The sequence below is a fragment of the Mauremys reevesii genome, linkage group 25, assembly GCF_016161935.1.
Source record: "Mauremys reevesii isolate NIE-2019 linkage group 25, ASM1616193v1, whole genome shotgun sequence".
NCBI lineage: Eukaryota > Metazoa > Chordata > Testudines > Geoemydidae > Mauremys > Mauremys reevesii.
In genome coordinates, this window is record NC_052647.1 from 7951066 (window position 1) to 7977942 (window position 26877).

At 49.4% G+C, this 26877-nt stretch overlaps 2 protein-coding genes and 1 long non-coding RNA gene across 3 annotated transcripts in view; 2 read left to right on the top strand and 1 right to left on the bottom strand.

Annotated features, from left to right (window-relative positions):
- LOC120391375 (adhesion G protein-coupled receptor E3-like) overlaps window positions 1–26877 on the bottom strand; it is a 326462-nt gene that overhangs the window by 129668 nt on the left and 169917 nt on the right. The gene's annotated exons all lie outside the window — the stretch shown is intronic.
- On the top strand, window positions 11739–14231 carry LOC120391463. Its single transcript, XR_005591338.1, has 3 exons — window positions 11739–12148; window positions 12791–12935; window positions 14195–14231. It is a non-coding gene; the product is annotated as an uncharacterized LOC120391463 (long non-coding RNA).
- LOC120391415 (A.superbus venom factor 1-like) overlaps window positions 20720–26877 on the top strand; it is a 176260-nt gene continuing 170102 nt past the window's right edge. Inside the window, exons 1-3 of the mRNA XM_039515091.1 lie at window positions 20720–20903; window positions 23031–23114; window positions 24058–24193. Of these exons, the coding sequence (XP_039371025.1) occupies window positions 20828–20903; window positions 23031–23114; window positions 24058–24193 (296 nt within the window). The 5' untranslated portion in view covers window positions 20720–20827. The remainder of the gene's footprint in view (window positions 20904–23030; window positions 23115–24057; window positions 24194–26877) is intronic.

The window sequence follows — 26877 nt, forward strand, 5'->3', positions numbered from 1 at the left end:
TGTAGTTAGTGGCCTGGGGTTTGGTTCTTAATCATATTCTCATCTTTGTTTTTCTGGGAGTTCAGTGTTGCTGATGAATTCTGGGTTGTAAGTGGGATGGACTGTGTTCTGGCGAGTTATCCTCCCTCCTGTCTAGCCTGTTTCTGGGTCAGAAGGCTATCTGTGAACAGCATCTGTTTACTTACAGACTTAGGCTCGGTGCCTGTAATAGTGTGTGAGGGAAGGCATCTCTGCTTTTCTACGCCAAGTCCCTGTTTGTGAACTGCAAGACTTTATCGGAGAGGAACCATTGGATTCCCTAGCTTCCCCCACTGCACTACAAGGGAACGACTGTCATTGGGTATCTCTGACAGGGTATGTCCTGCTGTGCTCACTGGTCTTGTGGCTTCTTAAGGGCCAGCTCCTTTTGTTAATAATTCACATTGGACTAGAGCTGGGTGAAGGCTGATGGGGCATTCACTGAGGGGCTCACCAGTTAAACTCCACAGTTCAGAGAATCCTAGAAATGTAGGGCTGGGAGGGTCCTAGAAATATCATCCCATCCAGCACTATACTTAGACCGTCCCTGACAGCTCTTTGTCCAATGGGTTCTTAAAAACCTCCAATCATGGGGATTCCACAACCTCCCTTTGAAGCCTATTCCAGAACTTAACTATCTTTATAGTGAGAAAGTTTTTCCGAATATCTAACTTAAATCTCCCTTGCTGCAGATTAAGCTGATACCTACTTCTCCTACGTCCAGTGCACATGGAGAACAGTTGAGCGGGGTCCTTTTTATAACAGTCCTTAACATATTTGAACATGGTTTGAACATATTTGAGGGTTGGCTAAGATAAAGAGGCCCCTGGAGGAGAGAAAGCAGGTTACAGGGGTATGTGTGCAGCTTTCTTGGGGTGCCCAGGCTCTGAGTCACTTTGTTACCCATCCGGCGAGAGGAAGATTTTCTCAGGGAGCTGATATCTAGTTGAGCATAACACCACCGGTCTGTTAGCCAGCCTACCAATCTCCACAGGGCTCTGCCAGCCCGTGCTCTGCCTTGCATGGTAACAGTAGTTGCACCGCGGCCACGAAGTCCCTCTGAAAGTGTCCCCCAGAAGCATCAGGTTACTGTCACAGGACACTCACAGAAATTACCGGGGAACAGAATCTAAACAGCTTGATTGGTACAGCTCAGGATCAGATCTTTATAACCTCACAGCACTGAGACATATGTATAGTGGAATAATCTTAAATTCGTTACCAAAGATTAAGATTTAAGAGGTAGTGAGTCAAGATCATGGAAACAGAACTGGTTACATATAAAATGAAAATCATAACATGCTTCTTAGAGTCTAAAATCAATTATTACGGCAGTTTTTCACCTAAAGCAATCTCCCAGCAGCATTAACCAACATGCCTGGGATCCAACGTTCCTGAGAAAGGAAAAGGGCTTTTTGCACACTGTTTCCAGATGTGCCCGTTACTTTGGGGTAGGCTCATTTATCAGGGTTACTCTTCTGGGGGAGGGGCTTCTGTAATTCAATTAACGTGCTGTGAAAGTCACTTGTGTGTTCACATGGAGCTCTGCTCCTTCCTTCTGCAAGTCCCCTCCCAATGGAGCTCTCCTGCAGGTCCTAGGTTCCTCCAGCCTTAGAACTAGATGAACATGTGCACACACACACTAGCAGAGCAAGTCTGAGAGGACCAGGTCAATCAGCACTCTCCAGCTGATCCCCTCATGTGTTCCTGTACTCAATGGGCTGGGTTAAGCAGCACTTTCAAGATGGTACCCTTATGTGTTCCTGGTCTCAATAGGCTGGATTGAGCCGCACTTTCAGCTGCTCCCCCCACCAATGTTCCCCAAGTTTAACACATCCCTATCACACATTCACATTACAATTGTACTTGTAGTAACCCACTTGATGAGCAAACCCCACAGTATTTTGGGGCACTACAGGGATCTTTAGCTTAGGTACAAGAAGCGTTGCTGCAGAGTAAATGGGGGAAGCTAAAAAGAGTAAAATTCAGAGAGAAAAGCAACCAGCTGAACCATAACAGTTATTGATTGAATCATAGTGATAACCACACCAGGAGGGCTAAACAAACATAACAGTTACATTTTAAAGGTTAATACCTGAGGTAGGAAAGAAAACAGAGAGAGAGATGGATCTCACCCACTCCATGAGGCTTGAACTGGTCAGGGTTCCCAGATGATGGTGGTAGCTCAGGGTCCTGAGTGCTGGAGACAGGCAGAGCCCCCAGCACGATCAGTCAGGAGATAGAATCCTGGAAAAATCCTGATCCTGGAAAAGCAGAAACTGGATGGGGTCTTCCAAGAAGATGCCCCCGAAATCTGCGGAGAGATGGTTGTACGTGTTTCCTTTGACTTTTACACACCAGTCACTACCCACCTCAAACATCACAGCAACTTGTTGGTTGATAATTCAAAGGGACGTCTTACTGGGCTACATCCCAAAGTCTGTGCTCACGCAGCCTGATCTCCTCTTTCTCTCCTGGTGCAGTTACATGGGCAGCAGTGAATGGAGATTCAGGCCCAATGGGCCAGATTGTATCTATTTAGTCCTTAGTGGACTTCATGGAGTCTTTGGCACTTCTCCCTTTTTGGGGGTAAACATTCTGCTGGGGGTAGATCATTTTGGGTTTTGTTGTTGTTCGGGGTTTAGGACTGAAAGGGGGGTCATTGTTGGAGTTAGGGGTGTCAGGGTTGGGATTAGGGGTGCCAGGGTTGAGGGCATGTCAGTGTTAGGGTTTATTAGGTAAAAGAGGGTGTCAGTGTCAGGATTTAGGGGTCTCAGTGTTAGGGTTTAGGGTAGAAGGGGTTGTCAGTGTCAAGGCTTGGGGGTTTCAGTGTCAGGGTTTAAGGTGTAGAAGGGGGTGTTGATGTCAGGATTTAGGAGGCATCAGTGTTAGATTTTAGGGGTCTCAGGGTGGAGTTTAGGGATCTCAGTGTTAGGGTTTAGGGATTGAAGGGGTGTCAGGGTTTAGCAGAGGTGCTGGAACTAGGGGTGCCTGGGGTGCTGCAACAACCCCTGGCTTGAAGTGGTTTCCATTATATACAGGGTTACAGTTTGGTTCAATGGCTCTCAGCATCCCCACTATAAAAATTCTTCCAGCACCCCTGGGGTTTAGGGATGTCAGTGTCTGGGTTTAAGGGGTCTCTGTGTTAGGGATCTCAGTGTTAGGGTTTAGGGCAGAAGGGAGTGTCCATGTCTGGGTTTAGGAGGTGTCTATATCAGGGTTTATTAGATAGAAGGGGGTGGGGTTAGTGCCATGACTGTTGTTCTCATGATTGAAAGACATCTCCGAAGGGGATAGTTTTGCAGCATTTACTAAAGATGCTTAGACTCTGGCCTGGCCTGATCTCCCCTGGGCATTGGTTCCCCAGCCAGCTCCCCTCAACTGAGACTGCCTTGTCCACACCTCTCATGCGCTTCGTCCTGGGCTTAGTGACTTGCATTGCCTCAGAGGAGCGCAGCTGTCTTGGTGCTTCACAGGCCAAAATTTGGTTTTCGATGTCACTGGGGCTTGATCCATTAACGCACGGGAAGCTGCCTGGGAGCTAGTGGCAGGACCTGAGCACCAGCCTGGTGAGCTAAATTCTCTCACACTGGTTTAATACGAAGCATCTCTATTGACTTGGATGGAGTTCCTCCACACTGACAAAGGAGTAACAGTAACTGAGATCAGAACCTGGCCCAGCTATAGGTCTGGCCATGACTGAGAGTCCATTCTTGGGTAGCTTTCTAGGAAGCATGTGTTCTGCTATACTTTCCTATGCTGAGGTCCTGGGATTAATTCTTCCTTTTCATGGTACTCGGGGGACTTTCTTATCCCAAATCTGTCCTTTGCTCCCCTTTAGGAAGGGTACAAGGGGGCTGAGCCTGATGTCTCTTTAACGGCTTTTGTGCTGATTGCATTGGAAGAGGCCAAGGACATCTGCAAGGATCAAGTCAACGTGAGTATCTCTGCACCGTAGATTCACTTCTACGTTCATACCCAGGTTTTCCCATCTTTCCATCCCCTATGAACCACGCCCCATGGTGTTATGCTTATAAGAAGTACATGAGATCTTTTTCAGGGGAAAAGGCAGTACGCCACGTTTATTGAAGATACAACAATTAACATATGCATTCAATCACACACCACACACACACTATCCCACCAGTCAATGTTATAGTTATCAGTCCAGACTCCGGATCAATCTAGTGGCCAGCTAGGTTGATCACAGGTAAGTAGGAGCCGGGTTCTGTCGGTTGCAACATAATGCTCCGGGGAAGTCTTGGAAGAACGAACCCAGAGTTTCATGGCACCCCATTTATATAGTGATTTTCCTTCATTGGGATCAATGAGTTCTTTGAGTGCTTGCTGATATCAATTCCAGTTAGGTGTGCGCATGCGCTGCGTGCACGGCTGTCGGAAACTTTTCCCTAGCAGCTACCCGTCAGACCAGCTGGGGAGCCCCCTGGAGTGGCACCGGTATGGCGCTCTATATACGACCCTGCTGGCCCAACCTCCCTTCAGTTCCCTCTTACTGCCTGTGATGGTTGTTCGAACAGTGGTTTCTTGCTTGCAAGTGGTCCACTAATCCCTGGCTCTTCTGCTTATCTTTGTATATAGTTACCCATTGTTAGTTAATTGTTCTCTTCTAGTTGTTAATTGCAGTCTTTAGTGGTTGGGGGGGGGGGTTCCCCTTCAATGAGTGCCCCTTGGAGCTCCAGGGTATGCAGTCCCAGGGCTTCAAACCCTATAGCTCCTGCCAAGCCTATGCCTATGGGCAACCCCCATGACTCCTGTCTCTGGTGTCTGGGAGAAGCCCATCAGGCAGATAAGTGCAAGTTCTGCAAGGCCTTCAAACCTCACGCTAGAAAGGAGAGGAACACTCATTTAAAACAACTCCTCATGGAGTCAGCCCTCTGTCTGCAGCAGGACCCGGCCCCGAGTGCTTTGTTGCGGAGCACCCCTCCAGCAGTGCCGCCAGCAGCACTCCCAGGGGTCGGCGGTCTCCCAGGGCCCAGAAGTGTTCCGCTCTGCACCGCTCCCATTCGCCAGTTGCCCACAAGAAGCAGGCCAAGGACAAGCCTCCACAATGGCCTGATTCAGGAACCGTAGCCTCGGCAGGGCACGCTGCAGTGCATGGGCCTACGGCCGACAGACCCTCTGGTTAGGCTCAACCCCCATGGGCTCCCGTCTCCCCAGGAAGCCCAGCACTCCTGGACTCTCCACAGCCGCAGGTGGAGGAGGTGATGCCACCCTCCACCAGACACTTCTGAGGCCGCTAGGGGGCTTATAGAAATGATGGCTCCCAAGTCTCCAGTCTCGAGGCCTCCATTACCCCAAAGCCAAGCACCTTCAAGAGGCAAACCCACTATGTTTGGGCCATCTACCCCCCGACCAGGATCTCTGCATCGCTCCGAGTCCTGGCGCCGCTCCGAGTCCCAGTGCCGTACATATGCCCCGTGCCTGTCTGACTCGTGGCACTGGTCTGACTCGCGGCACCAGTTTCTCAGCCCCGACCCTTGGAGCTGTTTCCGTTTGAGGTGATCATCAGCTAACAAGTCATGGATCCTGCTCAAGGTTCAGATCCCAATCTGTGACCTCGCAGCAGCGCTCGCATCGACCTCAGACTGCACTCCCCAGTCGTCGCTCGACGGACCAGCACTGGTCTACATAGCAGTACCACTCTATGTCGTGGCACCGCACCCCATCTCGGCACTGCTCCACCTCAGGATCCCTTGCAAAACCCAGATCCAACCCCACCCCCAGTGGAGGTTACACCTGGGGCTCGGGATGAACCAGTCCCGGAAAATCCAGAAGCCGCCATTGAACCACTCCTGCCGTAGCGTCTTCCTCATCCTCTCCTGACCAGGAGCCACCCAGATGATGGGGCAAGTGGGGCAATTTGCCCAAGGCCCTGCAGGGCCCCCGGCCCCACATCTGCCTTCCCCCATCGCCTCAGCGCACCACATCAGGAGCGGCCCTGGACAGCGCTGCAGCGGTGTGGCTCCAGCAGGGCCTGAGCTCCTCCCACTGAGTCAGAACCGCATGGTAAGGGGGCGGGGCTGCGAGTCCCGGTCCCGCTGGAGCCACGCCACTGCAGCGCTGTCCAGGAGCCAGGGCAGCCTTCATGACGTGTATTTACACTTGTTATGACTTCGCGAAGGTTCCTCCATCTACTATTATGGCTCACTCCACCAGGGCTGTCCCCTCTCTTTTATAGTGAGGGGGAGCCAGCTGACTGCAGCTGTAGCAGTACAGCATGAGGACAGAGGCAGTCATCTGTAGGGTGAGGGAAGCAGGGCCTAGTGGGCAGAGCACTGGACTAGGTTTCAGGAGACTTGAGTTCTCATCCCACAACAGCTGAGGGACCGCAGGCAAATAACTTTCCTACTCTGTGCCTCAGTTTCCTTTTCTGTAATTTGGGGCTAAAAAGACTGACCTCCTTTGTAAAGCGCTGAGGAAAAGTGTGATATAAGAGTTTGGTATTAGATCTTGGATCCCGGTCAAACCAGCATGAGTGGCACATGGGGACGATACTACCCTCTCTCATCCCAGGGAGGCTTGCTCAGCCACTGTACCATTCGTGGGGCTAAACGGAGGACATCCTCCAGAATTGCCTCCATCTTTCTTCTTCAGGCTTGCCAGTCCTACATTTTCTCCATATGCACTTTGTCCTCCTGGCCACTGTCTTTCCACTATTTTCTTGGTCGTCCTCTTGCTTTCTGCCTGTAAACGTTACTCTCAAACGCCTCCCTAACAAAATTCCCTTCACAAGTGCTGAGTTTTATTTTTCCCAATGGGTGCTCCACCCCTGCTCTGCCCTGAGGCCCTATCCCCACTCTGCCCCCTCCCCTGAGGCCCCATCTTTGGTCCGCCTCTTCCTGCCCCCGCTCCGCCCCCTCTCTCAAAGTCCCCCCCACCAGCCTGCCGCTCCCTCATCTCCGTCCCCTCCCCCAAGCGTCTCCCAACAGCTGCTTGCTAAACAGCGGCCAGCCCTGGGGGCTTGATCAGCGGCCAGCTGGGGCAGAACCACTGTGGCTGGTGGGTGCTGAGCACCCCCTATTTTTTTCCATGGGTGCTTGAGCCCCAGAGCACACACGGAGTCGGCACCTATGACTCTCTTCATCCCCTCTTTGTACGTGCCCACCACATCACCTAATCCTCCTCTCTTGCAGCTTCTGTCTGATACCACAGACCAGGGCCAGATTTTGGGGGCAGGCAATCCAGGAAACCACCTTGGGTGCTGGACTTGGGGGGTGGTGCTGGGCTCAGGGTGCTGTTTTTGTTGTTAGAGACAAAAAGGACAATTGATGTTTCCGGTATTCTGTACGTGGATTCATTTTTCACTAACCTACTAGAATGTTCTGGATGTATAAGCTTTGTTTCTATAAGCTTAGAGGAAACTTTTTATTTGCTTATATATGGCATGAATAAATACAGACTTACAGCTCCTAGCGTGCAAATTTATCATCTTGTACAACAGGGATAAATCATACATGCTAATCATGCAGCGAAATCGCGAAATGGGCTACAAATGCAATAAAAATAAGGTATTCAAAAATTTAACAAATAGAGGGGGGGACACCAAAGATACTCTAGGGCGCCATTTGGGCTAGGGATGGTCCTGCCACAGACATTGGTCTCACTCCTGCTGACATTCTGCATGTGGTCCAGAAATGTCCCCTTTTGCTGCCCTCAAATATCTCGCTTCCATGTCTTCAGCCTCCTCTGTCTTTCACCAGCACAAAATTCACTGTGAAATTAAATAAAGCTGGAAGTCACTTGAATTCGTAATGTGTTAATGTAACCCACACACCTCCTGGTGTGGTGTTCTGTCCCATCTAGTGGCACTGAGACCACGTAGAGAGAGCTTAATGAGTCTGCTCTAGAGCCTTCAGGCTTTTAGTTCATGCAGTAGAGGCTCATGCATTTAGCTCCAGAGGTCCCATGTTCAGTCCTGCACATCTCCTCAGCATTAACACCACTCAAAACCTCAGCCTAACCAACGAGTTTGATTTTCTTCCGTTTTCTTTGTCACCTCCTAGAGTTTGGAAGTCAGCATCAGCAAAGCCACTGAATACTTAGCCCAAAGATACTAGTGTCTAACCAGACCATACACTGTGGCTCTTGCATCCTATGCCTTAGCCATGGTGGGGACACTGAGAAGACGCTCATGAGAGCTTCGACAGGTAAATGAGTGCATCTTATCAAGTACTGGAAAGATGTGGCCAAGTCAGGATGGGGTTCAGGGAAGAGAAGCAAAGGAGGTTGAAGAGGGATTAATTTATGAGGAATGAATAATGGGCATAGATTTGTTCCTTTTAGCCAGATTTGAGATTGATCAGACTGGGTATAAATCCAGAGTAACTCTCCTGGGTTGAGTGGACTTATTCCAGATTTACACCAATGTGTCTGAGATCTGGATGTGGCAGAGATGTATGGTATTACTTGACCTCAGGAGGAATCTGAGAGCTCTGTACGTATATCTAAAAGATGTAAACCCCAAAGATAAAAAGAGAGAAAACGGTGGCTCAAGAGGAATGTAACTGGATGAAACTGAGCAAAGGATATAGAATAATATTATCTGCAAAGAAAATGGAGTTTGCCCCATTGTTTGGGATAGTTAAAACGGGGCAGGACAAAGCTGTTGTCTAGATATAACAATGTTATGTTGAAAGGTGGCAGGTGGGTCTTTGATCCCAAAACAGTCACAGACTTTGGCCATGTCTACAATGCAGGGACTAGAGCGGCAAAGCTACGGTGCTGCAGCTATCCCGATATCACCCCCTATTGTAGACGCAGACTGCACCGATGGAAGGGGTTTTCCATCTCTGTAGGAACTCCACCACTATGATCAATGGTAACTAGATTAACTGAAGCATTTTTCCATTGACTTAGCTGTGTCTGCACTAGGCGTTAGTTTGACATAGCTATAGCAAGTGTGTGTGTGTGCAGATGTTTCACATGCCCTGAGTATCACAGCTATCACAATCTAAGTTTTAAGTGTAGACCAGGCCCTTGTTCAAATTAATGGGTGTGCCAGGCACTCTTTCAGACTCAGTGGAAGGAGCAATCAAGACTCTTTCTGTAGTAGACACAGCTAAAAACAATGCAGGGACTGCCCAAGGCACACAGCAGGTCAAGAGCTCAGGCATGTGGGCTGAGGGGTTTCCCTGATGGCAAACACAGAGGCTAGCATGTTGGTTTTGCACCCTGTGCGTTAGAGGCAGAAACCAGCTGAAAGCCTGGAGAAGTGTTATGAAACAAGCAGAGAGACATTGCTTGTTGGGCCTAGAACTCACTTCAGAGGCAGAGTTGGGGATTTCTCAGCAAGGAAGTTGCCTGCTGTTGGTTTCTCTCAAGCTCAGGGAAAACGGGGCTTTCTGTGCATTTTCGTAAGCAATCAGGTTTACACCAGAGAACGTACCAGAGGCCTATCACCAATTCCTCATCCTAATTGAAACAATCCTCCCAAGACCCCAAATATTGGGTAGCTGCTCACCCCTAAAAGGGGCAACAATCAGTTCGACTTACTGATCCTCCATGCGGAAAGTTGGGGAAGGAGTCAGGCGATGGTATGGTCCAGTCAGATCTGCTCAGAATGAGTGGATCTCCTTGAGGAGAGTCCTTTAGCTCACCTTCTTTGCTGCTGCCTAGAGGGAAATCGCTGGGAAGAGCCAAACGCCCGCACCTTCAACATTGAGGGCACCTCGTACGCCTCGCTGAAAATGAAGAAGTATGAGTTGACTGGTCCCATAGTCAGATGGCTGAGAGAGCAGAACTACTATGGAGGAGGATATGGATCTACCCAAATGAGTATGATCCTTATAGTCCCGGGTATCCTTCCAAGACCGTGTTTTGTGGGCAGGTCTCCCATCGGAAGGAATAGGATCCGATCACTTGAGTCATTGTAGAAAGCCCTGGGGAATGCCCAGAAGAGAACAGTCCTGCATTGCCTGGGAGATGGGCAACGTGACCTATCAGGACTTTGCCATTGTTAACCTAAGGCAGAGACCAGCACAGGGGCATGACTGAATCGTCTCACTAAAGGCTCCATCCCGCCAAGGTGATGGGTGTGAGCACATGCTTCTCTTTAAGATAATGAGTTGTCCTGGGGAGTGAATGAGCCTTCTCTTCCCATGGGCAGAAACACACACGCATCTGGACTCATTCTAGCATTTGTTGTTTTTTGGCCATTGGTCTGGAGAGAGGGTACCAGGTGTGCAGGACCAACGGACTGAGTCCAAATGACAAAGCCATGGTAGATCATGACTAATCTGAATCAATTGGGCTTTATCCACCTCTAAGTAGAACTGTAAGCTTATGTTTTTTAGATTCTTTTTTTAAAACTGTGCTTACACGAAGCACTGGAGAGGATAAAAGCCCTACTGCTAGTGACAGGTAAATAAAGATGGAGTGTCCTCAGATATCCCTCCCTTCCCTGGAATACGGGGGCCACCAGGAACTATAGGGTCTGTCTGTGTCCAGCAGCCTCAGTAGAGAGGCCCCTTTACATTCCTTGCTACTGAGTCTTGTCTTTTCTCTACCTAAAATGATGCTACAAGCTTGGTTGGGAGTGGTCTGTATTTCTGAGTCACAGGCCATGTGTTCTATCCCTAACATTGTTCTTTGTGTGGCATAGATGTCTCTATATAAGTAACCTACACACCTCCTGGGTATGGTGCTATGTTCCCTGTAGTGGCACCGAGACCACTTAGAGAGAGAGATTAATGTGTCTGCTACAGACTTAGCTAAGGGCCACATGGCTTTTAGCTCATGCAGGAGAGGCTCATGCATTTAGCAAGAGGTCCTGCATTTGTGTCCCAGACAAGCCCCCACTTGTAATACCGATAGACCTCAGTTGTCGGTGGGTGGGATCGAACTCATTAAACTCTCTAAGTGGTCTCAGTGCCACTAGAGGGGACAGAGCACCACACCCTGTGGAGGTGTGTGGGTTACATATACAAGGAAGGAGCCAATATCTTGCTGTGCTCTGTCCAGCTGACAATTGGCCCCTGTTAATAGCTAGGCACGAAGGGAAGCTAATTAACCATGCACAATATATTTATTGACCATGGGTTCTAGTCCTGGCTTGGCCACTGGCTTCCTGGGTGACCCTGGGAAAGTTACTTCCCTGCCCTGTGCCTCCGTTTCCCCATCTGCAACATGGGAATAAAGATCTTGTACTGCTTTGTAAAGTGCTTGGAGATCTACTGATGAAACACATTACAGAGGAATCAGGTAATATTATTATATAACCCTTTGCCTGCGTGACACCCAGTGGACCCTTGGTGTTTTCTTTCATTGTAGTTTTGGTTCCTCTTCCTTAAGAGTCAGTTTAAAAGCTGTCAGATGTTCAGTGCAATAGGACAATAAGGTGTAACTCTCTTGTCTTTTTCCTGGTGTTCTAGGCGACCATCATGGTGTTCCAGGCTCTTGTGCAGTACCAGATAGACATCCCCCTACACAAGGAGATGAATTTGATTGTTTCTATTTTCCTGTCACATCATTCTAGGCCTATAAAGTACAGAATCTCAAATGAGGATGCTCTAGTGGCCAGAACAGCAGAGGTATCGTGCTTCTCTATGTGATTAGTACAGATCACTGATTATAGAGAAAGAAGATTTGACTAGAACCTCCCATCCAAACCGTTTTGGGAAAGGGAGGGGCATTCATATTCCCTTCACCAGATCCAAATGCATCCACACTTTTGACTCAGATTTTTAAGACCAGAAGGGACCAATATGATCATCTCGTCTGACCTTCGGCATGACACAGGCCAGAGAACCTCACCTACTAATTTCGGCATCAAGCCCGTAACTTCTAGCTGACCTGTGAGATGTCTCTTAGGTAGATATCCAGTCTTGACTTAAAGACTTGAAGTGATGGAGAATCCACCACATCCTGTCAGGCCCTAGGTTCTAGGCAGTCAGGCCTGGTGGTTGGAGCCGGCTGGAGCGTCGGGACTGGGCCAAGGGCAATGCTGAAATCAGGGTCTGGGGACAGGCCGTGGGTCAGAATCCACAGACAAGCCAAATCAGGATTGAAGTCAGAGTTCGGATGCAGGCCAATGGTCAAAGTCAGGTTGGAATCAGTCCGAGGGCCTGGGGGGCCAGGAGGCGGATGCAGGCTGGAGCGGGACTGGAGCAAGGTCAGAGCAGGGCACAGAGGAAGCTGAAGTGGGCTGGAACAAGGCTCGGGCATGGCTGGGGCAGGAACAGGAACTGGATCAAGGGCAGGCCAGAAGCCTGGGGAGTCTGTAACACTGCAAGGCCAGAGGAAGGTCCCTGGCCGACTAGTGCTGTTGTGCAGAGTCACTCTCAGCTCTGATGGGGACAGTGAAATACTTGTGCCTGGGGGTCATCTGGCCTGAGCCCTGACCAGGGATAGTCACTGCAGGCTCCGTTGGAGGAGTGAGTCACCGCAGCTGGGTGAGCAGCCCTGGGCTGGGTGGGGTTTGCCTCACACATCCTGAGGTAAATTGTTCCAGGGTCAGCGGCCTGGAGTGTGTGGTTTTGAGCTGAATCCAGAAGTAGGAGGGGATGGGTTGCTGTTTAGGTTTGGCTCTGGAGAAGCAATACGTCTGAAGATCAAAGAGCTACTGCCGCGGAAGTAACCTTTTTTCTCCTTCATGCTATTGTCTCTGCAGAGTCCCCCCAGCCCCTCCGGGTGAGTGACTGTCAATCTCACCAGCTTCATTTTCTTCATTAGCTTCATTTGCCCTGTCTTTTAAATTAATAATGATAATAAAAATGAAGTACAAAAGAAAATTAACCCTGGATTAATTTTACAGCTCAAATGGAATGAAGACTTCACTGTGAAGGCAGAAGGAACTGGACAAGCAACAGTAACGATAATTTATAACGCAAAGCGAAAGGAAGATGAATCTCAGTGTAAGAAGTTTGACCTGAGGGTATCGGTTGAAGAAGCCCAGGGTGGTAAGTAACCACCTGTCTTTTCTCTTCTGAAGCTTGCTGTCAATCCTCAGATCATGGACAGCAGTGGATTTACACCAACCAACCACCATCTCTGCAATCACATTCTTAACTTTGGAAAGTATTTTTGTGAAGCTTCTACAAACTCTCCCAGTTCCCAAGTCCTAAAAATTATACCCATAGGGCAGGCACTAAATAATATTTCCAGCTACTACATGTTGTAAGTTGCAACCAATGCAGGGTCCTTCTAGATGAGGGAGCAGATGCTGCCTTCTCTCATTCTGGTACTTGTTAGCAGCATAGTTGGAGCATCGGATGTGGATGGGAACACAGGCTGGCTACTCTGGGTATTGTCTCCCTCTAAAGCAGAGATGAGCCCATGCCAGGAAGTCTGGTTACAGACCCAAACTTCCAGTGCACACATTTCCAGACAGCATAGGTGTGAAATCAGCATGGGACAGAGGTCAGGATCTTCAGCACCCAAAACACAAGCCTCTGTGGCTTGGTCTAAAGGAGCAACTTCCTTTACCTGGGAGTAGCTGATTGTTATAATTGCTAGGGCTGGCCAGTAGCGGGAGATATGCTGGTCTAATGCGTGGTCATATGATAGAGGGATCCAGGATTTTGGCACTGCTTTTACAGAAATGGGAGCCAGCTGTAAATTGTTCTTAACTTTCCCAGCTGTCCAAATTCACACCCACGAGTTCTCATTGTTTCAGTCTCCTCTTTCTGCTAACCCTAGACCGAAGGCAGCACATGAGCTGATATTCAGTGGCACTCACACCACCCACCTCCTGGCCACTGGTCCAGGGGCTCTGCATTTTAATTTAATTTTAATTGAAGCATCTTAAACATTTTAAAAACCTTATTTACTTTACATACAATAGTTTAGTTATATGTTACAGAAAGAGACCTTCTGAAAACGTTAAAATGTATGACTGGCACGCCAAACCTTAAATTAGAGACAATAAATGAATACTTGGCCCACCACTTCTGAAAGGTTGCTAACCCCTGCCCTAGACTGTATTTCATTTGTGCCACTCAGCTGGGAGAGGCTTTTTAGTTTGTGTGCCAGGGATGGGAAGAATTTTTTATGGATTGCTGGAGGGGAGGGGAGGTTTATTGAGGGATTTTTCATATCTACTCTAGGACCTGTTTGATTACTAAGCCATATTAGTACACCTAAAAAACAAAAGAGGGTTTATCTGGCATGAAATTTACACTGAGATATTAATTTCTTTTGTCTTCTGCAATGTTTCCAGTTAAGAAGCCGGATGGAGCGATGCGTTCAGTCTATATATTAAAATATGCATCAGGTGAGAACAATGCCCTTTAATGATAGATGATAAATAGATGGACTGATGCAGGGGGTAGCTGGAGAATCCTGGGCTATGATTTTTTTCTATGGAATGGGCAAAAAAGTTATAATTAAGCAACAGGAGCTGGTGGAGCGATCGCAAAAATCAATGTTCAAGTGATGAATTCTGATCAAAAGGGTATTTTCTCTTCTCCTCGTTAGGTTCCTCGGTGTGGTTGATGCCACAATGTCTATCATCGATGTCTCCATGTTCACTGGCTTCTCACCGGACATGGAGGATCTTAAGAGAGTACGTCAGTGTAACCTGAGAACAGGGAACGTAATAAACAATGCAGTGGCTCGACTGGGGCTTTCAGATAAGAAAATCCAATGCAGCAGATGAATAGTCAGACTCCAGAGTTAAACCTGGAGGGAGACTAGACAGCTCTAAGGATTGGTAACAGCTTTAGGAAACCACAACCAGTTGTCTCCAGGTCAGGGATGGCAGTTTTGGGGCATTCATAGAGGAGATTCCAGGGGATGAATAAGCCATGAGCGCAATGTCCAAATTCACAGAAACAAACAGGGCCCTGGGCAAATTTTGCAGGTTGCACAGGCTACTTTGAAAATCTGGCCATACAAGTTCAGGTCAGTTCAATCCTGCTTTATTGGATAGCAAATTGAGAGGCTGCTGTCATTTGACTGTGCATGCCAGAGCAGAATGCATTTGATACAGTCTCTTGTACAGTGGGGCCACAGTTTAAAAAAAAAATGATTTCCCTTTAGATCCTCTGACCTACATAGTGCAGTTATTTGGGCCTGAAGAACTGTGGATACAAAAAAAAAAGAGGCTGCACAAAAAAATCCAGGTCCTGAAGGATTCATTGCAGTGAATTGCTGCCCGGGTATAAAATGAAGGTGAAGTTTAGCAAACAAACCCAGGGATGTTTCCAGCATTGGTGCTGGTGAACAGGGGCCGCTAACAGAGGAGTTTTGAGAGGGAGTTTGGAAAGGGAGTGATGTACAGTCGCCATTCTTGTTGGGCAAAAGTCAACATGGTTTCTGTAAAGGGAAATCTTGTTTTACTAATCTATTAGAGTTATTTGAAGGGTCAACAAACATGTTGACAAGGGAGATCCAGTGGACATAGTGTACTTAGATTTCCACAAAGCCTTTGACAAGGTCCCTCGCCAAAAGCTCTTACATAAATAAATTGTCATGGGATTAGAGGGAAGATCCTTTCATGGATTGAGAACTGGTTAAAAAAAACAGGGAACAAAGGGTAGGAATTAATGGTATATTTTCAGAAAGGAGAGGAGTAACTGGTGGTGTTCCTCCAGGGTCAGTCCTAGGACCAATCCTATTCAACTTATTCATAAATGATCTGGAGAAAGGGGTAAAAAGTGAAGTGGCAAAGTTTGCAGATGATACTAAACTGCTCAAGATAGTTAAGACCAAAGCAGACTGTGAAGAACTTTAAAAGGATCTCACAAAACTAAGTGATTGGGCAACAAATTGGCAAATGAAATGTAATGTGGATAAATGTAAAGCAACGCACATTGGAAAAAATAACCCCAACTATACATACAATATGATCGGGGCTAATTTAGCTACAACTAATCAGGAAAGATCTTGCAGTCATCATGGATAGTTCTCTGAAGACGTCCACACTGTGCAGCGGCAGTCAAAAAAGCAAACAGGATGTTAGGAATCATTAAAAGTGAGATCCAGAATAAGATGGAGAATATCTTATTGCCCTTATATAAATCCATGGTATGCCCACATCTTGAATACTGTGTACAGATGTGGTCTCCTCATCTCAAAAGAAGATATACTGGCATTGACAAAGGTTCAGAGAAGGGCAACTAAAATGAATAGGGGTTTGGAACGGGTCCCCTATGAGGAGAGATTAAAGAGGCTAGGCCTTTTCAGCTTGGAAAAGAGGAGTCTAAGGGGGGCATATGATAGAGGTATAGAAAATCATGAGTGGTGTGGAGAAAGTGAATAAGAAAAAGTTAATTTACTTGTTCCCATAATATAAGAACTAGGGGCCACCAAATGAAGTTAATGGACAGCAGGTTTAAAACAAATAAAAGGAAGTTCTTCTTCACGCAGCGCACAGTCAACCTGTGGAACTCCTTGCCTGAGAAGGTTGTGAATGCTAGGACTATAAGAGGGTTTAAAAGAGAACTGGGGCCAAGGGCTCTGGCTGGGGGTGCCAGATCTGGGGTGGGACCACAAATGAAGCCTGCAGGGTGCAGGAGGAGGTTCCAGGCTGGGGCATGAGGTTGGGGTTCAGGGAGCAGGTTAGGGCTCTGGCTGGGGATGTGGGCTCTAGGGTGGGGCCAGAGATGAGGATTTTGGGGTGCAGGAGGGAGCTCCAGGCTGGGGCAATGGGTTGACATTCGGGAGGGGGTAAGGGGTGCGGGTTCTGTTAGGGAGTTAGGCTGTGTGAGGGGGTTCTGACCTGGGGCAGGAGCTTGGGATGCAGGAGGGGGGTCATGGTGCAGGCTCCAGCCAGGCAGCACTTATCTCAGGTGGCTCCTAGAAGTGGTGACATGTCCCTCCGGCTCCTAGGCAGAGGGAGCAGGGGGCTCTGTGCGCTGCTCACGCCCACAGGCACGGCCCATGCAGCTCCCGTTGGCTGCAGTTCCTGGCCAATGGGAGCTGCGGAGCTGTCACTCGGGGCGGGATCAGTGCGCAGAGCCCCTGTGGCCACTCCCGCGCCTAGGAGTTGGACATACTGGCCGCTTCCGGGACCTGTGCAGAGCCAGGACAGGCAGGGAGCCTGCCTTAGCTGCGCTGTGCTGCTGACTGGAGTTGTCAGGGTCCCTTTTCAACCAGGTGTTCCGCTCAAAAACCAATCTCCTGGCAACCCTAGGTGTGGAGTAAGTAGCAGGCTAGTATCTTCCATGATACAATCTGCATGGGAGACGTGATCACAAGCATGAGCTGCAGGACTTTCATAGAGACGTTGCCTTACCCACAATGCCTCTTGCTTTTTCTTATTCACATTTAGCTTTCCCAAGGGGTCAACAGATACATTTCCAAGTTTGAAATCAACAAAGCCCCATCCGACAGAAGCAATCTCATAATCTATGTGGACAAGGTAAAGACTCAACAAGGGGCTTCTCTGATCTTGTGTTAATTTCATGGGCTCCTGCTGAGCCAAACTGCACTCTCAGATACACCCTGGCATCCCCACAGACGTCAGCAAGTTGACAAACTGCAACCCATGGCCGAATTTGATTCACTGGTCCAGATTCAGTCTTTCCACTAGGAGTAACTGAATGGGCCAGATCCTCAGCTGGTGTATGTGGATGTAGGTCCATTGACTTTAATGGGAAATGCAACATCTGATATTAAGGTTGAATTTGCTTCTCTGTGCCATTCACTTCTTCTTTCCTTGTTCCTTTCACTTCTCTAGTTCTTCTTTCCCGCACCTGCCTCACTTTTCTTTCCCCAACATCTCCCTTTCTTTTATTCTTTTTCATTCTCTCTTCCATCCAGCCACCCTTCAACATAAGCAATCCTATTATTTCCCCCGCACCCAGGTTTCCCACAGAGAGGAGGAATGCCTGTAGTTTAAAGCTCACCAGTTTTTCGAAGTGGGGCTCATTCAGCCGGCATCCGTCACAGTCTACGACTATTACAGCATAGGTAACAGATCGCGGCTCTCCTCACCATTCAAGGAACCATGGCTTCAAATTCTGCTCTGGGTCACATTGGTATCATTGCCTCTTGCAGTGTTTTTGAGTACTTAGGTATTATTGTCCTCGTATAACAGAGGGGATACACTGGAAATAGAACCCAGGCGTCCTGAATCCCAGTCTCCCGCTCTACACTAGCTCACTCTCCCTTCAACTTTTCCAGATTACTGTGCCCCTTTCAGGAGTCTGATTTGTCGTGCATCCCCCAAGTTTACCTCACTTAAAAACAACTTGCTTACAAAATCAGACATAAAAATACAAAAGTGTCCCATTACACTAGTACTGGCAAATTGCCGACTTCCTCATTTTTTAACATGTAACTATAAAATAAATCAATTAGAATATAAATATTGGACTTACATTTCAGTGCGAGCCATGAGCCTGTTTTCACTTATGAGTCGTGTCATTCAGTGGCTGGAGAGCGGCAGCTGCTGGCCAGGTTCCCAGCTCTCAAGGCAGCACCCCGCCAGCAGCAGCGCAGGAGTTAAGGTGGCATGAGCTGCTGCTGGTAGGAGCGCTGCCTTCAGAGCTGAGAGGCCACAGAGCGGGGGTTGCTGGCTGGAGCGTTCATATTTTTGGCGGCGAATGAGGACTATTTTTTTCAATCCTGCTCCCATCCCGACCCACAATATCTACTCCCACCTGCTCCTGCATTGTTTGTTGAATTTTTATCCCACTATTATAGCAATGGGCCCTGCGGGATCCCAGTCCCACTGCAGGGCTCTAGAATCTTTTGTAAAACTAGGCAAATATCTACATAAGTTAACATATCCCCTGGGTATCCCTAGGGTATGTGTCCCACTGGTTGAGAACTACTGGATTAGAACACAGGGGGTTTAGACTCAGACTTTAAGGCCAGACGGGACCATCCTGATCATCTAGTCTGGTTTACTGCCCACCTCCCAGTTCCTCCTGTTCCAACATTACTCCATGCTGGAAATATATGGTCACACTCATCACCTTAACACACCCAAGCAAAGGTAGACAAAATAATAAGGGGAACCTCTGACTACAGGCAATAATTATCCTACTTGCCCTCTCCTCCCGTTTTACCTCCAGAGGTGAATTTGCTGCTAGCATGATTAAGAGGGTGTCTCCAACAAGCACCAGCCCGTCATTTCAAGCTGATGGTTTCCTATAGCTAAGAAAGTCGTTCCCACAGACTGCTGCTCCCTTCCCCAGGGTCACCCAGTGGGGCTTCTGCTTGAGTAAGGGCTTCAGGGTTGTCTCCTAGGTGCTGTAAACCGTGGCCGTTGTTCTACGGGAGGGGGAATGATCCATGTCTCTGATCTTTCTCTAGATGACCGGTGCACCAAGTTCTACCACCCGTCTAACCAGAGCGGACTCTTCAATATGATCTGTCACGGGGACATCTGCCGGTGTGCAGAAGGTAAGGAGAGTCCTGTCTCTGCTTACATCTCGGGTGAGGGCTCCCCTGTCAGCTTTACCAGCAAACATGCAGTCCCAGGCCCCCCAGCAACCAATCAGGGCCTTCTTTCCCTGTGGTGTCTGGGTGATTTTCACGTGCGATACAGGCTCATGGCAGCTGGAGACAGGATGGTCCCTGGGTCTGTCCCCCAGCCTGGAACTCTGACTCTTGGCCGGCTGTGTCCCTGCTACACACCCTCTCCTGTCCCTCCTCCCCTGCAGTCACAGAGGGTTTCCACTCTCCCTGACCACCTGCCCTCACCTGGGTTCCCTCCCTTCTCCAATGGCAACCCCACCCACCAATCACAGGAGAGCTGGCAGCAGGACGTAGAAGCAGAATTTCTCTAACCAGCTGGGTCACCAGGAGGGAGCGGGTATAGGAAACATCAGTTCCTCCTCTCTGGCCATCAGGGCCTTGGGGGCTGGACCAAGCCAGCTGATCCATGGAATCCAGTTGGGGGGGGGCATGGTGACACAAAGTCAGGCACTTCTTTACTATATCTGGGTCCTCTCATTCCAAGATGCCCACAGCTGGCACCCCTCAGCCCCCCACTGTCAGTTTCAGCCCAGCGGCCAAGTATTGAATGGGCCATGGAGGCTCCACTCCCCGATCTCTAAGAAAAGGATCCTCTAGAAGAGGGTAGAGACCCATTGGTGGGGCCGTTGTTCAGTGGGGAACTTGCTGTAGCCCTGCTGTCTGCCGGGCATACAGAGAGGCGCTCAGTCTCCGGATCTGTCCTTCCCATCACCTTTGATTCCCCATCTGCTGCTCCACTAAGTCCTGTGACCAGGCTCCTCCTGGCGCTGACCCAGGCAGAGATCCATCAGTGCAGAGAGGGAAGTTAACTGGGATTGCCAGGCCTATTTATGGTCCTTGGTTATTTCATACATCCAGGCAGAGTTCCTCTGGGCAACATCTACCGATTCCTTTGCAGAGCTGTCTGAGTCTGTCTGCTCAGGATCATTTAGACCCTGCAACCTACCCCTCCATCCCTTGTTTTCTTCTTTTACTGTGTCCCATAACATAGGCGCTGACTTTTATTTTTCCTGATGGCTGCTCCACCCCGACTCCACCCCTTCCCCTGAGGCCCCACCCTCGCTCTGCCACTTCCTGTACCCGATCTGCCCCCTCCCCGCCACCTGCACTCCACCAAATGCCTCCTGCCAGCCGCCAAACAGCTGTGGCTGGTAGGTGCTGAGTACCCCCTATTTTTTTTCCCCATGGGTGCTTGAGCCCTGGAGCACCCATGTTGTCAGCACCTATGTCCTATAATGTGACGGGTGGTTGGCTTCATGGCCACTCCCTTGTCAGAGGAGGTGGGCCTGTCACTGTGCGGGTTAGCGCGGCTCACCCAGGATTCAAATAGGTGGGCACCTATGGGTCACTAATAACAGAGCTGAAACTAGGGTCTCCCTTGGTGATTCTCTACCCATCTTCCTTCCCCATAGAAAGCTGCTTCATGCAGCAGAAGATAGAGGGTCCCGTCACCCTGAACAGACGAATGGAGGAAGCCTGCAAACCTGGAGTGGATTATGGTAAATCTGTGATTTGGATCTGCTGAGTCTTTTTCCATGACGAGAGCGCAGAGACAGGGTTCAAAATTCGATTTGGATTGTAAAGTTTGCCTTTGAGGCTGAATCGGGGTAAGGTCTGGATCTGCTGGGACAGAAACCTGATGAGATTTTGGGGCCATAAGTGCCCAGAAATGAACAAGATCAGATGACTGTTTAAGATTCAATCTAACCCTAAGAATTTATCTACCCCCCTGTCACGGTGCACAACTCACCCCTGTGGCACCTCCTGCTGGTTCTCTCAGGGAATTAGTGTTTCCAGCCTCCAGAGCGCCCTCTGCAGGCTGGTGTCCCGCCTGCTGCTTGGCCCAAGTCCCTCCTGGACCCCAGTGCCCTTTTCAGGCCAGGGTGCTGCCTCCTTGCAATACCCCCACAATCTCAGGGTCTCCCCACCCAGGGGAACCCACAACCCTCTAGCCCCACCTTGCTTCAGTCATGGGTTACTGCCAGTCACCATCTAGCCCCCACTCACTGGGGCAGACTGCAGTGCAAAAGCCACTCATCATAGGCAAGGGGGGGTTGGACCTGCTGCCCTTGCAACCCCAGTACCTAATTCGCCTTCCACTAGGCCACAGCCTGGGGGGTTTCCAGGACGGAGCGCCCCAGCTCCCTTGGCCTTCCCCCAGCGCTGCTCCAGTCTAGGTACCTTCTCTCAGCTCTCTGCAGCCAGATCCCTCCCTCTCAAAGCTAGAGAGAGTCTGTCTTGGTTTCTGGCCCCCAGCCCTCTTATAAGGGCCAGCTGGGCCCTTATTAAGCCAGCCACAGCTGTGGCTCCTTTCCAATCAGCAGGAGTGGGGTAACTATCCTGCTATGCCCCCATTCACGAGTGGCAGGTTTGTAGAAATTTTGGTGGTGTCCACAACCCACCCACTGCCAAACTCTGCCCCCCACCTGCCTATGGCTATGGGAGAGAGTTTGGGTGGAGGGAGGAGGTCTGGGGTGCAGGCCCTGGGCTGGGGATTAGGGTGCAAGAGGGGTGCAGGCTCTGGGAGGGAGTTTGGGTGCTGGGTGCAGGCTCTGGGCTGGGACAGGGGTGGGTGTGCAGGAGGATGAGGGTGCTGGCTGGGGGTTGGTGTTGGGGGGCTGGGTCTGGACGGGGGGTGGGGGTGTAGGAGGGGGTGAGGGGTGTAGGCTCTGGGAGGGAGTTTGGGGTTGGAGGGGTGCAGAGGGAGGGAGTTTGGGGGCAGGGGGAGATGTGCATGAAGGGGGAGGGGGTGCATGCTCTGGGAGGGAGTTTGGGGATAGGAGGGAGGGAGTTTGGGGGCAGGGGAGGTGTGTGTGTGAAGGGGAGGGGGTGCATGCAGGGGTGAGGGCTGTGGGGCTGAGGATGAAGGGTTTGGGGTGTGTGAGGGGGCTCAGAGCTAGGGCAGAGGGTTGGGGTGTGGGGTGCGGGCTCTGCCTGGGACTGAGAGGTTCATGATGCAGGAGGGGGCTCAGGGCTGGGGCAGAGGATTGGGGGGGATGAGGGCTGGGGTTGAGGGGTTTGGGGTGTTGGAGAGGCTCAGGGCTAGGGCGGAAGGGCAGCCTGCCCTGCCAATAGAGGATGGGGGGCACTCGGACTCTGTGGCAGTAGTTGATGCCAGGAGCCGGCAGAGCAGACTCAATGAGAGCTGCAGGCTCTGGGGCCCAGGGGAGGTGAGCAGGGGCAGCAAGTGGGGGCCAGGGGAAACCGGGGGAGAGCCCCGGCCCCAAACATTGGTGGAGCCGAGCCCCCGGGCCCTGAATATTGCTGGAGCCCAGGTACCATGAGTGTATATAACTCCCCGCCCCTGCCCCCTTTTCCCTAGTATCTGAGCACTTCACAATCTTTAACATGTTTATTCTCACAACCTCCTGTGAGGCAGGGCAGTGCTATTATCCCCACGGTACAAAAGGGGAAACTGAGGCATGGAGTGACTAAGTGACTTGCCTAAGGTCATGCAGCTAGTCTGTGATGGAGCAGGAAAATGAACCCCGGTCTCCAGCTATTGCCCTCACCACAGCACCAGCTTTCTCACAGCCAGTTTGGGGAGTCAGTTACACAGTGAATTCTCTACAGAAAAATACTGCAGACCTTCAACTGGTGTTTTGTATGTCTTCCTTTTTTTAAAGTGTATAAAACCAGGCTTGTTAGAATTCAACAAGTGGATAGTTCTGACTACTACATCATGGAAATTGTGGAACTCATTAAGGCAGGTAAGAGCTCCCCTTCTACAATCAGGGTGCAATTTCTCTGAATGGCCTTTGGGATAAAGGCCGGCATAAGAGCTATTTCTCTTAGCCAGAGGAAGTGCTAAAGCCCCAAGGCTAATCTAGTCTCATGCTCCAGGGCATTAATTTATCGCCACAAGGGGACAAGAAAGAATTTGCTCAACCCACCTAGGCAGCCATGCCACAAAGAGGCAGACAAAATAACAGGGGGAACCTCTCCCTGTGGTCAGCCTGGCACAATTGGTCAGTCTCATTATGAGCTTTTTCAATCTTCCTCTGAAGCAATTGGCATTGGCCACTGGGGGAGTCAAGATCCCAGACTTGGTGGCCCTTTGGCCCAAGCTGGTATAGGGGAGATGGAGTCTCTCTTCCTCAGTGCTGACTTTTATAAATCAATATAAAGGCAAAGGAAGCAGGGATCTAACTGAGCTCAAAGCGGCTTCACTCACTGGGAGCTGATTTGACTGTTCTAATTATTTGAATTACCTGAGATTAGGGGCCCCTTGTGCTAAGCACTGGACATATCCAGATACAACCCCTGCCTTGATGAGGTTACAATCTAAATCGACACTGGGTGGCTTTATTAGCCCCGTTTCACAGGTGGGGAATTGAGTCCCAGGGAGATCGAGTGACTTGTGCAAGGTCACACCAGGAGTCTGTGGCAGAAACAGGAGCTGAGGCCTGACCTCTTCAGGCCCAACCCAGTGCCACAACCACAAGACGGTCCTTCCTGTCTCTAATGACTGCTGGAGCTTCAGTGATTGGTTATCGTTGCAGTCACACTAGGGCTGAATTTGTACTGAAATCGCAAGAGAACACCGAGGAGTCTCCTCTTCTCTGTTCCTTTCATCTTCATCCCTCTCCACCCCGTACTATCTCTTCCTCACTCTGCTCTTATGTGTGACATCTTTTTTCACCCCCGCCCTAGGGACTGATGAAGATCCACAAGGAAAAACCCGCCCATTCATCAGCCACATAAAATGCAGGAAGTCTCTGAGGCTGGAGCGTAACAAAGACTACTTGATCTGGGGACTCCGCACCGACTTGTGGCCCAGGAAAGCTGAGTAAGTAGCCTCCTGTGGTTACCCTGCGTTAGTCACTTTCAAGAACACACGCCCTTAACTAATTACCCTATCTATTTTAGGTACCTATCAGGCCCCCATTACTGTATTTTCTGAGAGCCTCACAATATCAAATGGTTTTTATTCTCACTACGGGAGGCAGGGCAGCATTATTACCCTCATTTAACGGATTGGTAAACTGAGGCACAGACAGCCTACGGTCCAGCAGTAACTGGAGGACTAGCAGAGAGAGGCCCAGGAGTGGGTGAACAGGGCTGCCAGGGGCCAGTCGTCTCTTCCCTACCGTTGCCAACTCTCTAATCACCCAAACCCAAACACCCTTGCCTTGCCCCTTCGTTGAGGCCCCGCCCACTGCTCTCTCTCCCTCTGTCGTTCGGTCTCCCACTCACTTTCACCAGCCTGGGACAGGAGGTTGCAGTGTGGGAGGGGGTGCAGGCCCCAGGCTGAGCCTGGGGAAGGGGGCTGGGGTGCACACAAACGCAAGAAGCCTGGGAAACAAGTAGGAAGAATTGGAAGTCCTGGTACAATCAGGGAACTATGATGTAATTGGAATAAAGAAACTTGGTGGGGCAGTTCACATGACTGGAGCACTGTCATGGATGGGTATAAACTGTTCAGGAAGGACAGATATAGGAGGAAAGGTGGAGGAGTTGCATTGTATGTAAGAGAGCGGTATGACTGTTCAGATCTCCAGTATGAAACTGGAGAAAAGCCTGTTGAGTCTTTGGGTTAAGTTTAGAGGCGAGAGCAACAGGGTGATGTCGTGGTGGGTGTGTGCTATAGACCACTGGATCAGAAGGATGAGGCTTTCTATGGACAACTAACTGAAGTTTCTAGCTCACAGCCCTGGGGTTATTTAGTCTGCAGAAGAAAAGAGTGGAGGAGATTTGATACCAGCCTTTGACTACTTGAAGGGGGGTTCTAAAGAGGATGGAGCTCGACTGTTCTTGATGGTGGCAGATGACAGAACTAAAACAGAGATCCCTTTCTGTAGTACTCCTTCTTATACATTCATTTCCCATTTCGTATGTGTGGAACTGATTGTTCCTTCCTAAATGGAGAACTTTGCATTTGTCCTTGTTGAATTTCATCCTATTTACTTCAGACCATTTCTCCAGTTTGTCAAGATGATTTTTAATTTTAATCCTAGCCTCCAAAGCACTTGCAACCCCTCCCAGCTTGGTATCATCCACAAACTTTATAAGTGTTCTCTGTATGCCATTATCTAAATCACCGATGAAGATATTGAACAGAACCAGACCCAGAACTGATCTCTGCGGAACCCCACTCCATATGCCCTTCCAGCTTGTCTGTGAACCACTGATAACTACTCTCTCGGAATGGTTTTCCAATTAGTTATGCACCCACCTTAGAGTGGCTCCATATAGATTGTATTTCCCTAGGTTGTTTATGAGGTCACGTGAGACAGTGTCAAAAGCCTCACTAAAGTCTATATATAACAAATCTACTGCTTCCCCCCATCCCTGGCTTGTTACCCTGCCAAAGAAAGCTGTCAGGTTGATTTGACAGGATTTGTTCTTGACAATCCATGCTGACTGTTATTTATCACCTTATTGTCTTCTAGGGGTTTGCAAATCGATATCGAACCATCTAAAACTTCTGTAGATTTGCTAGTGGCTGGTCCCCAGACTTACAGGCCCATTTTCTTCCTGCAGGGGAGCACTGAATCTACAAACCAGATACTCTGATTTCATCTGCTCATTTTCATGCCATTTCTTTCCAATATGCACCTCCATGTCTCTCTGTGTCTTCTTTCACTTCCTCTTTCCTCTCCCCCATGAGCACTACATCATCTGTAAAAGGCAGGTGCCAGGGGGCCACTCTCTGGCTGCTTTCTGTCAATGCATCCAGCATCGACGTGAACAAAAAGGGGCTTAGTCCCAAGCCTTGATGTATTCCAGCTGTTACTAGAAACTGTTCCCTTTCTCCACATGAACCTCTCGCTGTGGCAACAGCACCATCGTACATGTCCTGGACACGTCAGGTATAAAAGCTTTATTCACTCAGTGAGAGGTGTCAGGATCAGGCCCCTGCATAAGGCAAACACCAATGTCGGTCGCCCTTCAGCGCCTGCAAAACTCACCCTCTGCCCTGGGTCTCTGCAGGGAATGCGGAGCAGCAGGATCAGCAGTTTTTGCTCTTTCTGTAATTTGACCTTAGACATTTTGATGTCCACGTGCGGAGACGGGAGTTCAGCGTTTTCACTAGAGGTGAGAGGCTCTGTCCCTAGAATGTGCCCTGCAGACTAGTGCCCCTGTGTGTGCCCCAGAGCCCTGCCTGCTGCTGTGCTGGGTTAGGTGTCTTGGTGGCTGTTCTCTGCTTGCTTTACCTGTAAAGAGTTAAAACATTTCCCCAGGTAAAAGACAAGGAGTGGGCAACTGACCAAAAACGCCAGTGAGAGGGATAGAACTTTTTTAAAATAGGGGAAAAAACTTCCCTTTGTTTGTGTGTTGTGTCGCTCTGGGAAAGAGGGGAACAAAGGTATAAAAATTCATCTTCCATACCTAGAAGAAATGATTGGACAGGGCTTGTTTAAATAGATGCAATTACATTTATTTATTTTAATTTGGCTTCTGGATCTGCTCTGTGCTAACCCCAGATTGTTTTGTTACCTTGTAACCTGTAAGCTGAACCCCCAAGATAGC